Source organism: Harpia harpyja, chromosome 3, assembly GCF_026419915.1.
Source record: "Harpia harpyja isolate bHarHar1 chromosome 3, bHarHar1 primary haplotype, whole genome shotgun sequence".
Classification (NCBI taxonomy): Eukaryota; Metazoa; Chordata; class Aves; order Accipitriformes; family Accipitridae; genus Harpia; species Harpia harpyja.
This window is the reverse complement of record NC_068942.1, coordinates 77,183,855-77,198,665: the sequence shown is the minus strand read 5'-3', so window position 1 is coordinate 77,198,665 and position 14,811 is coordinate 77,183,855. Positions and strand designations below refer to the sequence as shown.

At 54.1% G+C, this 14,811-nt stretch overlaps 2 protein-coding genes across 2 annotated transcripts; one reads left to right on the top strand and one right to left on the bottom strand.

Moving 5' to 3' along the window:
- Nucleotides 1-103: 103 nt before the first annotated feature.
- LOC128140194 (inositol 1,4,5-trisphosphate receptor-interacting protein-like 1) lies at nucleotides 104-1,620 on the bottom strand. Its single transcript, XM_052783730.1, is given in 1 exon segment — nucleotides 104-1,620. A coding segment is annotated over 1 exon segment (1,293 nt). The 5' UTR covers nucleotides 1,397-1,620.
- Nucleotides 1,621-1,761: 141 nt separating this feature from the next.
- On the top strand, nucleotides 1,762-8,900 carry LOC128140193 (translation initiation factor IF-2-like). Its single transcript, XM_052783729.1, has 3 exons — nucleotides 1,762-1,878; nucleotides 3,747-4,280; nucleotides 7,342-8,900. Exons 1-3 carry the CDS (start codon nucleotides 1,762-1,764, stop codon nucleotides 7,408-7,410), a joined length of 720 nt encoding a protein of 239 aa, XP_052639689.1. The 3' UTR covers nucleotides 7,411-8,900.
- Nucleotides 8,901-14,811: the final 5,911 nt, after the last annotated feature.

Sequence of the window (14,811 nt, the reverse complement as noted above, 5' to 3'; positions counted from 1 at the left end):
CACCATTCATTGGCAACTTTGCACAGCATAAAGCTCCCAGAAGGAATGGCCTCTCTCAAAGAGGCAGGGGTGGTCACTGTCCAGGTGGCAACAAGAGCCTCTGTCACAAGCCTCCTTGCAACAGCCTCTTCAGCTGCATCAGGTCAGACTCCCCAGAGTGTGCTTTTGCTGTGGAGGAAAGGTGCGGCAGCAATTCCCAGTGCCGATAGAGGAGCGTGTTCTCCGTGCCCAGCGTGCTCAGTTCTGCAGCAGCAGCTCCCCGGGGAGTTACTTCAGGCCTGGCCATATGCCTGAAGAACTGCACCTCTGCCATAGCACGGCTCTCTGGCCACGTCCTGCTGCTGGTAACACTGGCCTCTGCCTACTCGATGCTCAGGAAGGTGTCCAAGCCATCTTGCTGCACCCCAAATATCATCTCAATCAGCAGGGGACTATCGGAAGCGTTCGTCAGCCGGAGCTTGCAGGAGCGCCTGGAGGGCAGCACGGTTAAACGGTAGTGTCTCGACTGAGGCAAAACCGCCCAGGCTGCTTTTACCAAGATCTGGAACCAGCGGGTGGTTTTCCCCATGTCTAGGTAGGGGCCGGTGCAGAGGGTGCCTAGGAGGCTGGGACCCTGATTTTTCCTCAGCTCCTCCTTGGGGTGGTGCAGGAAGCACAGCACGTCCTCCACCAGCCGCTCCCTCGTGCAGGTGCACTCCAGCTCCACGCGGAGCCTGGAGTTCCTCGCTGGCACGTCCCCGGTGGTGCCCAGCTGCAGGTGGAAGGCGTGCCCACGGGGGGGCTTCAGGGGCACGAGCAGGTGGTAGACAGCATCATCCTCACAGAGACTCCAACCTTCTAAGGCGCTTCTCACACCGACAGCTGGCTTCGGTCGCGGCATAAAACTATTCCTGGAAAGTTTTCGGCACATACGGAGAAGTTCATCCACCATCTCGTCCACCATTGTGAACGATTCTGGCAGGTCCAGGAGGCGCTTGACTGAAATTCTGCCCACATCCACAGCAACACTGGATTTTACTTTTTGCTCCTCCTTATCCGCCTTCTTTCTGCAGCTGGCCTCCTTGCTGCTGCTGGCTGGCTGACAGCTCCTTTTCCTGAGCCACCAGCAGAGCCCGAAGAGCAGGAGCAGGACTCCAGCAACGGCCCAGAACTGCCACTGCTGCAAGGCAGCAAAGAGCAGGGCTCCCCAGGCAAAGCCGCTCTGCTCCTGGGTCCTCAGCTCCAGCACTTGCATCCCCTGCTCCAGCTCCTGCAGCAGCCAAGTCATCTCCCAGCTAAGGTACTCCTCACGCTGCTGCATGCGCTCGCGTGTGGCCTCATCCAGCTCATCACCGACCACCTGAGCGTTCCAGAGGATGCTTTGCACAATGAGGGTGAAGAATTGTATGACAGCCATGGCCTGCAGGAGGAGGGAGAGAAGGGGTTCGGGGGGGCTGGGAGGGAGGGAGCTGGCGTCGGGGGGAGCAGGGGCGGGAGCCGCAGGGAGCTGGGGGCAGGTAGGAGAGGGGGCGAGGCAGCTGGGAGGCAGCAAGGCCTGCGCCCAGCCCCGGTGGCGGCGGCACCGTGCCCTGCCCAAGGTGTTGCCGCGAGCAGCTGGGCCCTCGATGCAGGCTGAGAACCCCCCCCCCCCCCCGGGGGCCCTCGTCCAGCCCAGCCTCCCCCCGCCTGCGCACTCACCGCTCGCCCAGGCTGTACTGGGGCAGCGCTGCCAGCTGGTGCCTTTTATACCCCCCCCCCCCCCATTGTGACTCGTCCCCTCTGATGTCACAGGTGCCAGAGCGCATCACGGGCACGCCCGCCGGCCAGCCCCGGCCTTCGGCCTCACCCCGGCTCAGCGACTCGCAGCTGCCCTGGTGTACTGGTGAAGGCTGGGCTAGAGTTCGTTTTCTTCACGGGAGCTTGCGTGCTGCTTTATGTTGGATTTCTTGCCATCTGCCTGCCAACGGCAATCTCGCAATCACGGAACGTCCCGAGTTGGAAGGGACCCCCGAGGGTCATCGAGTCCAACCCCTGACTCCGCACGAGGCAACCTCAAATATGTATCATAGAATGAGCCTATGTGCAAATGCTTCTTGAATACCAAGAGGCTTGGGGCTGTGACCCTTTCCGGGGAGGGGCTTGTTCCGCTGCTTGACCACCCTCTCGCTGAAGAACTTTTTCCTAATATCCAATCGGAACTGCCCTTGACGCAGCTTTAAGCCATTCCTTCACGTCTTCTGTCACCGAGGCTCAGACAATCTCATTAAACGTTTTAAAATCAACATGTTTGTTCTTCAATCAAAATTGTCTAGCACTCCAAGAACATTAGTAAACCAGCGGTTCAATGATGTTAGGGGAAATTAATACTACACAACCAACATTAGTGTAAAAGGAACTAGGCCTTAAGCCTCATTGTTTTAAGACTATTCATATTGGACATGCAACTAATGATTAGAAATTGGTTTAGATATGACTGATAGAATGCGGGCGCTTATAAAACAATATCTATGAGCTGCGTAATTGTTCTATGAGACTCCCTCTTCATGGCTGGCTTAAAATCCAGTCAAGCTGAATCAACAGAGGAAGGATCATACATCTTAGACCTAAGACACGGGAGTAAGTGATTAACTTTAGAACAAGGTAAATTAATGAAATAACCTGAGTAGTTTCTCTGGAAATTCATAGGTACCTTTGAAGTGTAAGAAGATAAGTGACGATGGTGAGCGGAGACCTTCTGCCTATGACCACCAATCTCAGGAGAACCGAGACATGAGAATGGAGAACGGATGAGATAAGACGATGAAGGATAACGATATGAGAACAGGAAATCGGCTGGAAAATTACAGAGACTTCGGCTGGAAAATTACAGAGACTTTGGAGTGGGACAGTGGGTGGCAAAAGGGTATGTAAGGTTTGGAAACTTTTGGAAGTGCGCCATTCACTGCGGTGGTGGCCCAACTCGGGGTTGTTAATAAAGCAAACCTAGAGAAACCCGTGACTGAAAATCCTTTAACAATTAGAATGCTTAAGCTTTAGAAATAGTAACCCAACATGCTCATGTCATGGACGCTCATGGACGCAGCTTTTGTTCAAAGCAGTGGTTTATTGACATCTTGGCTGCTGCGGTTACACCCACCCTCATGAAGAGTGTGGGGAGTTTCTTTAATGGGGGCACATTAGATGCTCTTCAGTGATGATGCAGCTAGGGGTTTCTGGGGATCGGGAGTGTTTCTGACTGACGGACCTGGGGACGATCAACCGAGAACGTCCCGAGTAGCCTATCGGGCTGGGGGTGCGGACCCCAAGGAGAGAGGAGAATCCCTTACTGTTCGGGTAAAGGCGTTGTCGGGGTTGACGGAGGGGGTGCAAAAGGCCTCCCGTGTTCAGGCGGTGTATGTTTGTGGGTGCCGGTCTCTTCTGTCAGGTGGCTGGAGATAGGGCGAGAGGAAACGGCCTCAAGTTGCGGCAAGGGAGATTGAGGTTAGGTGTTGGGAAACTTTTCCTTACCAAGAGGGTCGTCAGACCTTGGGATAGGCTGCCCAGGGAAGCGGCTGAGTCACCAGCCCCGGAGGTGTTCAAAAAGCGAGCGGACGGGGTACTTCAGGACGTGGTTTAGTGGGCACGGTTGGTGGTTGGACTCGATGATCTTGAAGGTCTTTTCCAACCGAAACGATTCTAAGATTCTACGACAGGGGGCGGGCAGCGAGGGATGGCGACGCCCACAGAGGTGGACCCCCGCCACCTTAGACCTCTTCTCAGAGGGCTAGGGACGCCTTAAAAAGCCTCCGAGGACGTCCCTCAGAGAAAGGGCTGAGCGCAACCCGCCAAAACCGCCACTCACGGCCCGGCCCGCGCAGGCGTCGAGCTGGGCGGAAGTGTCCCACAGCGCCGCGGCTCACGGGCGCGAGGGCCGGTGGGCGGAGCCGGAGGGCGGCGCGGCGGGCGGCGGGCAGGTCCGGCAAGGCAGTCGCAAGCCCCGCCCCGAACGCCGCCCCGCCCCTGGCGCGGGCCTGACCCCCGTCCCCGGGGCGGGGCGGGGCGGCGGGCCGATCCCGGAGGGGATGAGCGGCGGAGAAAGGCCGGCAGCCGGTGGAATCGCCAGAGGGGAAAACTGGAGACCGAAGGGAGACGCCGGCACCCGCGCCCCGCCCTCGCGCGGCACTGCGAGGGCAACGGGAAGAGTGAAGAAGCTAGGAGCTGCGGCGTGGGGTTCAGGCCGCCCCGTCCGCGCGGTGAGTTCTTCCCAGTGGTCTGCTGATGAGGAGCCTCATACACTCTTGGTTCCTGTGGGTCCAAGACGGGTAAGTTCGGAACTCCCGATGGATACAGGGGCCCGAATGAGTGTTTTACATGAACAACTAGCTGATGAGCTAGGAATCAAACCCTCAAGAAAGACCGTAAACATAATAGGAGTGCCAGGCAGGAGCGGCAGAACAATGTCCCATAGCTCAAACTGAACTCGGGCTGCCTGGGGAAAAGAGAGTGACGGCTGTGGAAGTGGCTGTGAGCTCTGACAAGGGAAATGTACTAGGATTCGACGTGCTGGCAGGCAAACGATGGTAGCTACGCAATGGCAGGGTGTGGAGCTGTGGAGGCAGAGGGGCAGAGGCTACCCATGTGAAAACTTTGTAGGTTGCTCCTGCGCTACCGCCATCTAAAGTAACCCGTGTCTCTCGATACCCGCTACCACAGGGGGGATTTCAGAAGTAATTAACGACCTCGAGAAAAGACAGATCATAAGTCGCACACACTCCCCTTATAATTCTCCAGCTTGGCCAGTCCGTAAACCGGGTGGGAGGTGGCAATTAACAACTGATGATAGGACATTAAACAGTTAATACCCCACCATTAACTGCTGCCATCCCAAGCGTAACCTAAATAGTAACGGCAATACAGGCAGCTGCCCACCCATGGACGGCTGCTTTAGATGTCAAGGATATGTTTTTGATGATTCCCCTAAGGGAAGAGAACAAACCCCAGTTCGCATTTACTTGGGAGGGGACACAATACACCTTTAATCAACTTCCCCGAGGATACAGGCACTCTCCTACTGTTGCCCACGGTGCCTTAGCCAAGCTTCTCAATGCTGTGGAAGTGCCATAAGGCATCCATACATATCAATATAGAGATGATATCGTAGTTGGTGGAGAGAACAAGGAACAGGTAGGGCAAGTGGCCGAAGCCATCTGGAATCTGTTGACCAAGAATGGGCTAGACATTCCGCTTTCTAAATGTCAAGGTCCCGGACAAGAAATTAAATTCCTAGGAGCTTGGTTGATAGCTGGAGCAGTCACGGTACCTGATGACACTCTGTCAGCTATTGAGAAGGGACAGACTCCAGGCAATAAGATGGAATTCCAGCAGCTGCTAGGTACCTTGGGCTACTGGAGAAAACATATACCCGGGTTCTCAGTGATTGCCCGCCCTCTGTATGACTTGCTTTGAAAGAAAAGGAAATGGGATTGGACTCCGCAACATACAGAAGCTCTCAATATCCTGAAAGATGAGCTCAAGGCTTACCAGAGGCTAGGCCCGTTGCACCCGCGAGATCCTTTAGGGGTGGACTGGGGATTTGCTGCACATGCTTCGTACTGTGGCATGTTTCAAAAGGGACCATGAACACCAGCTAGACCTTTATTGTTCTCTTCCGCTTCATTTAAGGAGACCGAGCAACGGTACTTGGACTGGGAAAAAGGGGTCCTTTCCCTCATTAGAGTGGTTAAGGAGGCTGAAAAGCTGCACACGTTACAGGATGTTACAGTACAGGGCCCTCTTCCTCTCCTAAACTCAGTCCTCCATGGATCTCCTCCTCCCACGGGAGAAGCCCAAAAGGCCACAGTTAGGAAATGGTATGCATACTTAGAAGGGATTAGCCAGTTGCGTCCACTAAAAGAGGGTCCGCTTAAGGCCTCCGGACTACAACAGCCTGTAAACCCCAATCTGACCTTGTTGGGTCGACCCTACAAACCTTCTCCGATTGAAGAGGCACCTGAATTTGTGGCAGGCTCCGATACGCACGGAGTATGGTTCACTGATGCATCTGCCCATCCAGTGGGATCAAGATGGCAATATAAAGCAGTAGCATTAGAAATTGTACTGGGAAGACAGTCGAAGAAGAGGGTGAAGGTAGTGCACAAGTAGGAGAATTACGGGCTCTATTACTGGCCACAGAGAATGGTGCTACTGTCGTTTATACCGACTCCTATGCAACCATTAAGGGCGTTACAGAATGGATATGTCAGTGGGAATCTAGTAAATGGGAAATAGGTCGTACAAAGGTATGGAGGACAGAGGACTGGCAATGTCTCCTGGCAACAGGGAGGTCCCGGCCTTTAAAGGTGGGATGGGTAAAGGGCCACGCACGGGATGGAACCCCCCCTGCAAAATGGAACCACCAGGTGGACCACCTGGCCCAAATCAGGACGGTCACCAGTGAGAAGGAAGATTGGGACGGATTAGCTGAATGGTTGCATATCAAGCGAAGCCACCCAGGGAAAGCAGATCTCTGTTATGAATGGCGATCCCGGGGTTGGCCGTTGCCTATGAAAACCTGTGAAGCGATCCTCACGGCTTGCGCACAATGCCGAATAAGGCTCAAGGCTGATCACCCAAATCAAGCCCCGGCCCAGCATATCAGACAAGGCAAGGCTCTTTGGAGCACGTGGCAGATTGATTAGGTTGGCCGTTTGAAACCACCCCATGGGAGGAAATATATTTTGGTAGGAGTAGAGGTGGTACCGGGATTGTCTATGGCCACAGCCATTAGCACAGCCACCGGAGATCAGAGAGTCCAAGCTCTGTGAGAATGATTTATTATTTTACCTATTCCTGAATGTATACAAAGTGACAATGGGTCACATTTCATGGCCACAGCGGCACAAGACGGGGCACGAGGGGAAGGCATCAAATAGGTGTTTCACACACCATATTATGCCCAAGCTAACAGTACAGTTGAACGAACCAGTGGTTTGATCAAAAGACATGCTGACGTCTCACACCATAACTGAGACATACGATTACCACAAGGAGTTTTTACTGTTAATAACCGATGGGGAAATTATTGAAGTCCAAAAATTCAAGCATTTTGTCCTACGGGACCATTAACGTGTGATGACTCTGTACCGGACGATCACGGACACCAGTTCCCACTAAGGATGTATGTGGGCCAACCTGTCATGGTGAAACTGCCCTCCATTGGCACTGTTCCTATGACCCTGCCTAAACCCAGAGGCTTATATGCCTGGGAAGCCCTAGACAGGAGTGGAAAGACTCCCCGTATCAGTGCCTGGTGGATAATCCCCGACTTCTAACCCCGAGACCTGGTCTCAAAGGACTGAGGCCTAGCTTTGTGTTTTCTTACAGGACAACGGAGAAATAAGCCATCCTGGTGCTCCTACTGGCAGTGATGATGGTGGCCAGCGTGCATGGTGAAGATCTGGATGACAACGTAGTAGCAAAAGTGATAGTGGGATTCGCCCAAATGAGGAACCTAACTTCTGTAACGGTTTGCCTACCTACCCCCAAGTCAGCTGAAGACACTCTACTGATTTTTGTGCAGGACATCAATATATCGCTAGCCCTTGAGCTCACATGGGAGCAATTTAACAGTTATAGCTGGAGGTTCAAAGAGGGCAGGGGAGGAGGCTATACTTCTCTTGCCTACAGTTGGTCACCAGGTGCGGTAAATGCTAGTTCGGTATAGAACACCAGATGTAATTATATTCTCCAGCCTACCCATGAGGCCACAGGGTGGAGCTGGAATGGTACTACACCATGCCCCGAAATTCCATGGGGGACTACCAAATATAGTGCTCGATGGAACACTAATGAACATTCTCCTCAAAACACAAAGCCATTAAATGCCTCATGGTGTATCAAACACCCTGAACAGGATAACAGTGAATGTCCCAGTACATGTAACGGAAACTCTTTTGACTGCCCCCTCAAGTGCGTGTGGGCTAGACACACCTGTGGACCTAGCTGATATGGAGAAAAAGAAAAAATAATACTGGCGGGGAAATGTCTGCTCGGGAACTGTCAGGTGGAATTTGGGTGCAAGGATAAAATGCCATTACTGTGGCTATAACCTCCCATCCAAGAAGCTCTAATACAAGGCTGTCTGTGTAGCAATACTAGCTACTCACAACCTTTGGTCCTGAACTGGAGCGAGAGAGACTACTGTCGTCCCCTTACTACCATACCAGGTTCATGTCAAACATCCAGCGTCTCAGCACACCCTAACTTAGTGTGGGCATGTTCTGACGGCCACCTATATTCCCGACTATATCCAACCATCCCAGGACTAGCCTGCACATTAGATGTGCTTTCTCTCTGTCCTGTTAATTGGGAAGGACCTATGCCATACAAGTGGTGGGAACATAGGCCAAGGGATTTTCAGAAGGGATGGCAGGAAGCCTCAACACAAGTCGGATGGTGGATGGAGTCAATATTTGGGCTAGGAATTGCTCTGGTGTGAAACCGACAGAGCATTCTAGAACTGGGTCTACAACTATCAGCCTTAGCCAATGCTGTGTCTGACAGTTTGGGGCTCTTGAACGATCAGTTACAACATACGAGTAAAATGACCATCCAAACCCGAGCCATACTGGATTTGATGCTACTAAAGGAGAAAGGTGTATGAAGAGTTTTGAACATGTCAGTGGATGACTGCTGTGTCCACATTCCAAATGTATCAGTGCTGCTTCAGGACCAAATCAACAAAATGAAGAAAGTGGCAAAAGACTCAGATGCAAATGTTGCTGCACTAGGGACTAATTGGCTGGGAAAGGTTTTTGGTATGTTTGGATTTTCTTTGTCGAGATGGATAACCAGCCTCTTCCAATCTTTAACAATGATTGTAGTTATGATTATTATAATCTGTATTACAATAAACTTTATTAAACGCGTGGTAGTGAAATCTGTATTAATGGTTAAGTATACTCCCTTAAAACCTTTTACTGTATTAGATACCCCATTATAACTTCAGAATAAGAAGGAAATGACGATCCACAATGAGCGTCAAAACTCACCAAAACTGTGATCCCTTTTAACTTTGGAGGCAAGGGGTCACTGTACCACCACTCCAAGGAAACCAGCTGAATTGTGGCTGTGGTCACGGGGTGGATTGTGTGGCAGGTACACTCGCCCTGATAGAGACTGAAACTTCTCGGCCATGAAAAAGAGAAAAAAACCCCAGAAGCCACAGTCAGGGGGTCAAGCCGCCCCACCTGCACGGTCGAGTTACAACCACCAGGTACACATGTAGGAATAACAAAGTGTTGACCCTCGACCAATGAGGACTAATATGACCATATATAACCACAAGCCAGATTCGACGATGGTATAAATGGTGCCCTGCCAGAGGGCAAATTAAGTTGGTCCTCCTTGGAGCAGCGGGTCTGCAGTTGGGGACTATCCCCTTTGGTCGACACAGCACTGGAAGTACCACCTCAAGGTTGAGAGCCTTCATTCATTAGAGTGAGTTATATGCGCGTTTTGGGTTAATATTTCTACAGCTTAAGAATTCTTAACAAGGTCCTGTAGTATACATTTCCCCTTACATCATTGAACCTGTGGTTTACTACTGTTGTTGGAGTTCTAAACGTTTTTGATTGAAGAATACACTTGTTGATTTTAACATGTTTAATTTGATTGTGTGAGCCTCGGCGACATAGGCAGCAGGACTATGGAAGTCATCATCCCCTGCTGGACACAGCACTGGTGAGACTTCGCCTCAATTAGTCTGCTCAGATTTCGGCCACTCAGTACAGGAATGACACTGAGGTGCTGGAGCGCATCCAAAGAAGAGCAGCAAAGCTGGTGAAGGGTCTAGAGAACAAGTCCTTTGAGGAGCAGCTGAGGGAGCTAGGGTTGTTTAGTCTGCACAACTGATTGAATATTAAGAAAACTATCTTTATTGCAAGGGTTATCAAGCATTGGAACAGGCTGCCCAGAGAAGTGGTTGAGGCAGCATGCCTGCAGGTATTTAAAAAACATGTAGCCGTGGTGCTCGGGGACATGGTTTACTGGAGGAGTTGGCAGGGTGAGGTTTGCAGTTGGACTCGATGGTCTTAAGGGTCTTTTCCAGCCTAAGGGATTCTAGGATTCTAGGATTTATCTTTAAGTTTGCCCGATGCAGAGTCAGGGGTTGGACTCGATGACCCTCGGGGGTCCCTTCCAACTCAGGACGTTCCGTGATTGTGAGATTGCCGTTGGCAGGCAGATGGCAAGAAATCCAACATAAAGCAGCACGCAAGCTCCCGTGAAGAAAACGAACTCTAGCCCAGCCTTCACCAGTACACCAGGGCAGCTGTGAGTCGCTGAGCCGGGGTGAGGCCGAAGGCCGGGGCTGGCCGGCGGGCGTGCCCGTGATGCGCTCTGGCACCTGTGACATCAGAGGGGACGAGTCACAATGGGGGGGGGGGGGGTATAAAAGGCACCAGCTGGCAGCGCTGCCCCAGTACAGCCTGGGCGAGCGGTGAGTGCGCAGGCAGGGGGAGGCTGGGCTGGACGAGGGCCCCCGGGGGGGTGGGTTCTCAGCCTGCATCGAGGGCCCAGCTGCTCGCGGCAACACCTTGGGCAGGGCACGATGCCGCCGCCACCAGGGCTGGGCGCAGGCCTTGCTGCCTCCCAGCTGCCTCGCCCCCTCTCCTACCTGCCCCCAGCTCCCTGCGGCTCCCGCCCCTGCTCCCCCCGTCGCCAGCTCCCTCCCTCCCAGCCCCCCTGAACCCCTTCTCTCCCTCCTCCTGCAGGCCATGGCTGCCATGCAGTTCTTCACCCTGGTTGTGCGAAGCATCCTCTGCAATGCTCAGGTGGTCAGTGACGCGCCGGATGAGGCCACACGCGAGCGCATGCAGCAGCGTGAGACCTATCTGAGCCGAGAGATGACTCGGCTGCTGCAGGAGCTGGAGCAGGGGAGGCAGCAGCTGGAGCTGAGGACGCAGCAGCTGGAGATGAGGGCCCAGGAGCAGAGCGGCTTTGCCTGGCGAGCCCTGCTCTTTGCTGCCTTGCAGCAGTGGCAGTTCTGGGCCGTTGCTGGAGTCCTGCTCCTGCTCTTCGGGCTCTGCTGGTGGCTCAGGAAAAGGAGCCGTCAGCCAGCCAGCAGCAGCAAGGAGGCCAGCTGCGGAAAGAAGGTGGATGAGGAGGAGGAAAACGTAAACCCCCGTACTGCAGCGGATGTGGGCAGGATTTTGACCAAGCGCATCTGGGAACTGCAACAAGCGTTCACAATGATGGACGAGATGGCGGAATTTTACCGTATCTCCCAAAGATGCGAGGAAAAATTTCATGCCGCGATTGAAGCCAGACGTCGGTGCGAGCAGATTCTTGGAAGGTTGAAGTCCTTGTTAAGATGACGCTGTCTGCCGCCTACTCGTGCCCCTGAAGCCCCCCCGTGGGCACGCCTTCCACCCGCAGCTGGGCACCACGGGGGAGATGCCAGCGAGGAACTCCGGCCTCCGCGTGGAGCTGGAGTGCACCTGCACGAGGGAGCGGCTGGTGGAGGACGTGCTGTGCTTCCTGCACCACCCCGAGGAGGAGCTGAGGAAAAAATCAGGGTCCCAGCCTCTTCAGGCACAGGGCCAGGCCTGAAGTCACTCCTCGGGGAGCTGGTGCTGCAGAACTGAGCGCGCTGGACACGGAGAACACGCTCCTCAATTGGCAGTGGCAATCGCTGCCGCAGGTTTCTGCCACAGCAAAAGCACACGCTGCAGAGTGGGACCCGATGCAGCCAAAGGGGCCATTGCAAGGAGCCTTGCGACAGAGATGCCTCTTACCACGCGGACAGCGACCGCCCTCCCTCTCTGAGCGAGTCCATTCCCTCCGGGAGATCTACCGTGCGCAAAGATGTCAATAAATGTCTTGTTTGGACAAAGGCTGTGTCCGAGAGTGTCCGTGCATCTCTGGGTCGGGGAATGCGGGCATAGGGTGCTGACAGCTCAGCTGCCACGGCGTCGGGGAGCATCTTGCAGAAGAGCTGGTGCAGTGGGCTCTGGTCTCAATGATTCACTGGGCTTTGGCTGCCCAGGTGCTGTGGGTTAATGCCAGCAGGCAGCTTGGCATCATCACGCAGCTACTCAATCCCCTGCCCGCAGCGGCATGGTGGAGAGAATCTGAAGGGTCAAAGTGGGAAAGCTTGTGGGTTGAGAGAGGACAGTTCAGTAGGTAAAGCACGAGCTACACGCCCAGGCAAAGCAACGTAAAGAATTCGTTCACTCCTGCCCCGGTCTGCCAACCAGACGCGCCTTTTTGGGAAGCCTTCTGCCTCCCTGGGGCTCGGGTTGAAGGCGTTACCAGGAAAATTCCGAGCCTTGTACGGCCCTCATTATTAGCCGCTCTTGCTTTTTCGTGTGGGTACCAAGGAAGTCGTGATGAGAAGTCCAAGGGCGATCAAAAGAGACTTCAGGGCCTCGGGCAGATCGGTAGAGGGATCAGGAGCACAGGTAGTATTCTCCTCTGTCCTCCCAGCTGTAGGGAATGACATCGAAACACACAGGCGGACGCAGCGTATCAGCACCTGGCTCCGAGGCTAGCGTCACTGGCAGAATTGGGGGTTTTTCAACCATGGGACGGTCTACGCGACACCAGGCCTGCTGGGGCCTGACGAGATCCCCCGTTCGTAGTGGGGGAAAAGTATTTTTGCTCACGAGCGAGCGGGGCTGACTGAAAGAGCTTTAAACTAGGTTTGAAGGGGGGAAGGGGTAAAATCAGTCCTACTAGTGATAAGCTAGGGACGGCGCGACAATGTTGGAGGAACGGTGCGCAGAGCTTCCGCTCTGCTCCACCATGTACCGAGTACACAGGAGCGCATTTGAAACGTCTGTAGGCTCAAGCACGCGGTGCGAGGAAGAGGCAGGAGGAGCTGGAGGCCTTGGCTCGGTCCCAGAGCAACGACGTCACTGGCCTAAGGGACACTTGCTGGGAAGAGTCCTGTGACGGGAGTGCAGTGACGGACCCTTCCAGGCTCTTCAGGAGAGAGAGGCAGGGCAGGCAAGGCGGAGGGGCAGTACTGTATGTAAAGGAGGGGTTGGACTGTAGAGCGCTTGCAGCTGGGGACGACATGGTCGAGAGCCTCTGCGTAAAGATTAGGGGAAAAGCTAATAAAGTGGATGTCCTTGCAGGAGTCTACTATGGATCACCCAGCCAGGACGAGGACGCCAACGTATGAATCTATAAGGAATCACGGGAAATCTCTGGATCAGTCGCCCTCTGTCGTCCTTATGGGCGGCTGCGGCTTCCCAGCTGCGAACTGGGGCTGTCACAGAGCAGACGTGAACAGGCGCAGGGAATTCCTGAAGCCCACGTTGAAGACGACTCTTTGATACGGGTACTACGGGAGCCGACTAGGAAGGGTGCCCTCCTAGACCTGTTGTTCGTACATAGAGAGGGTCTTGTGGGTGAAGTGACGATTGGTGGCTGTCTTGGCCATAGTGATCAGAAAATGGTTGAGTTTAAAATCTTTGGTGATATGGGAAACACTGTCCGCAGAGCTACTCCCCTGGATTCTGGGAGAGCAGACTTTAGGCTGCTCAAGGAGCTAGATAGCAGGGTCCCCTGGGAATCTGCTTTCGAGGGTATCGTTGCCCGTAAATGCCGGTCACTTTTTAAAAAAAGAGCCGTTTCTTAAGGGCACAGGAGCGGGCAATTGCAATGTGTCGCAAGTCAAGCACGAGGGCCAGAAGGGTGGCTTGGCTGACCAGGAGTCTCCTTTGGGAACTTAGGCGGCCGACGGGAACGTATGGGCTCTGGAAAGGGATCTGGGGGGGGTCTTGGTTGGTGGTAAGCTCAGTAGGAGTCAACGACGTGTCCCGGCAGCCCAACGGGCCAGCCATCTCCTGGGGTGCCTTAGGCACAGTAGAGCTGGCCGGTGGAAAGAAGGGATTGACCCACTACGCTCAGGAGGGGCGCGGCCTCACCGCGCGTACCGTGTGCAGCTTTGGGCTCCACGATGGACGCAGGATGTAAAGATATTAGAACGTGTCCAAAGGAGGGCAACGAAGACGGTGAAAGGACTAGCGGACATGTCCTGATGAGGCGCAGCTGAGGACACTGGGTTTGTTCAGCTTAGAGGAGAGGAGACCGAGGGCTGGCCTACAACATTGCTGCCTACAACTTCCTCGGGACGGGGAGCGGAGAGGGAGGTGCCGATCTCTTCTCCCTGGGGTCCGGTGATAGGACACGAAGGAATGGCTTAAAGCTGCGTCAAGGGAAGTTCCGATTGGAGAGCGGGAAAAAGTTCTTCAGCGAGAGGGTGGTCAAGAAGTGGAACAAGCCCCTCCCCGGAAAGGGTCACGGCCCCAAGCCTGTTGGTATTCAAGAAGCAATTGGACAATGCTCTCAGATATATGAGAGAGAGTTGTGGTGAAGGGAGTTACATCTAGCTGGCGGCCGGTCACAAGTGGTGTTCACCAGGGCTCAGTATTGGGGTGAGTTCTGTTCAATATCTTTACCACTGATCTGGACGAGGGGATCGAGCGCACGCTCAGTCAGTTTGCAGATGACACTAAGTTGGGCGGGAGCGTTGATCTGCTTGAGGGTAGAAAGGCTCGCCAGAGGGATCTGGACAGGCTGGATCGATGGGCTGAGGCCAACTGTATGGGATTCAACAAGGCTAAGTGCCGGGTCCTGCGCTTGGGTTTTAACAGCCCCACGCAATGCTATAGGCTTGGGGAAGAGTGGCTGGAAAGCTGCCAGGCGGAAAAGGACCTGGGGGTGTTGGTCGACGGCCGGCAGTGTGCCCAGGTGGCCAAGAAGGCCAGGAGCATCCCGGCTTGTATCAGAAATAGTGTGGCCAGCAGGACTAGGGAAGCGATCGTCCCGCCCTGGACTCGGCAC

Excerpts from the sequence above, each read along its gene's own strand:
- LOC128140193 (XM_052783729.1), top strand. The coding sequence starts at position 1,762 with ATGTCACAGGTGCCAGAGCGCATCACGGGCACGCCCGCCGGCCAGCCC. Across the intron at positions 1,879-3,746 it reads CTGGTGAAGGCTGGGCTAGA|GGACGCCTTAAAAAGCCTCC; the intron begins GTTCGTTTTCTT and ends TCAGAGGGCTAG. Across the intron at positions 4,281-7,341 it reads TTCCTGTGGGTCCAAGACGG|GACAACGGAGAAATAAGCCA; the intron begins GTAAGTTCGGAA and ends GTTTTCTTACAG.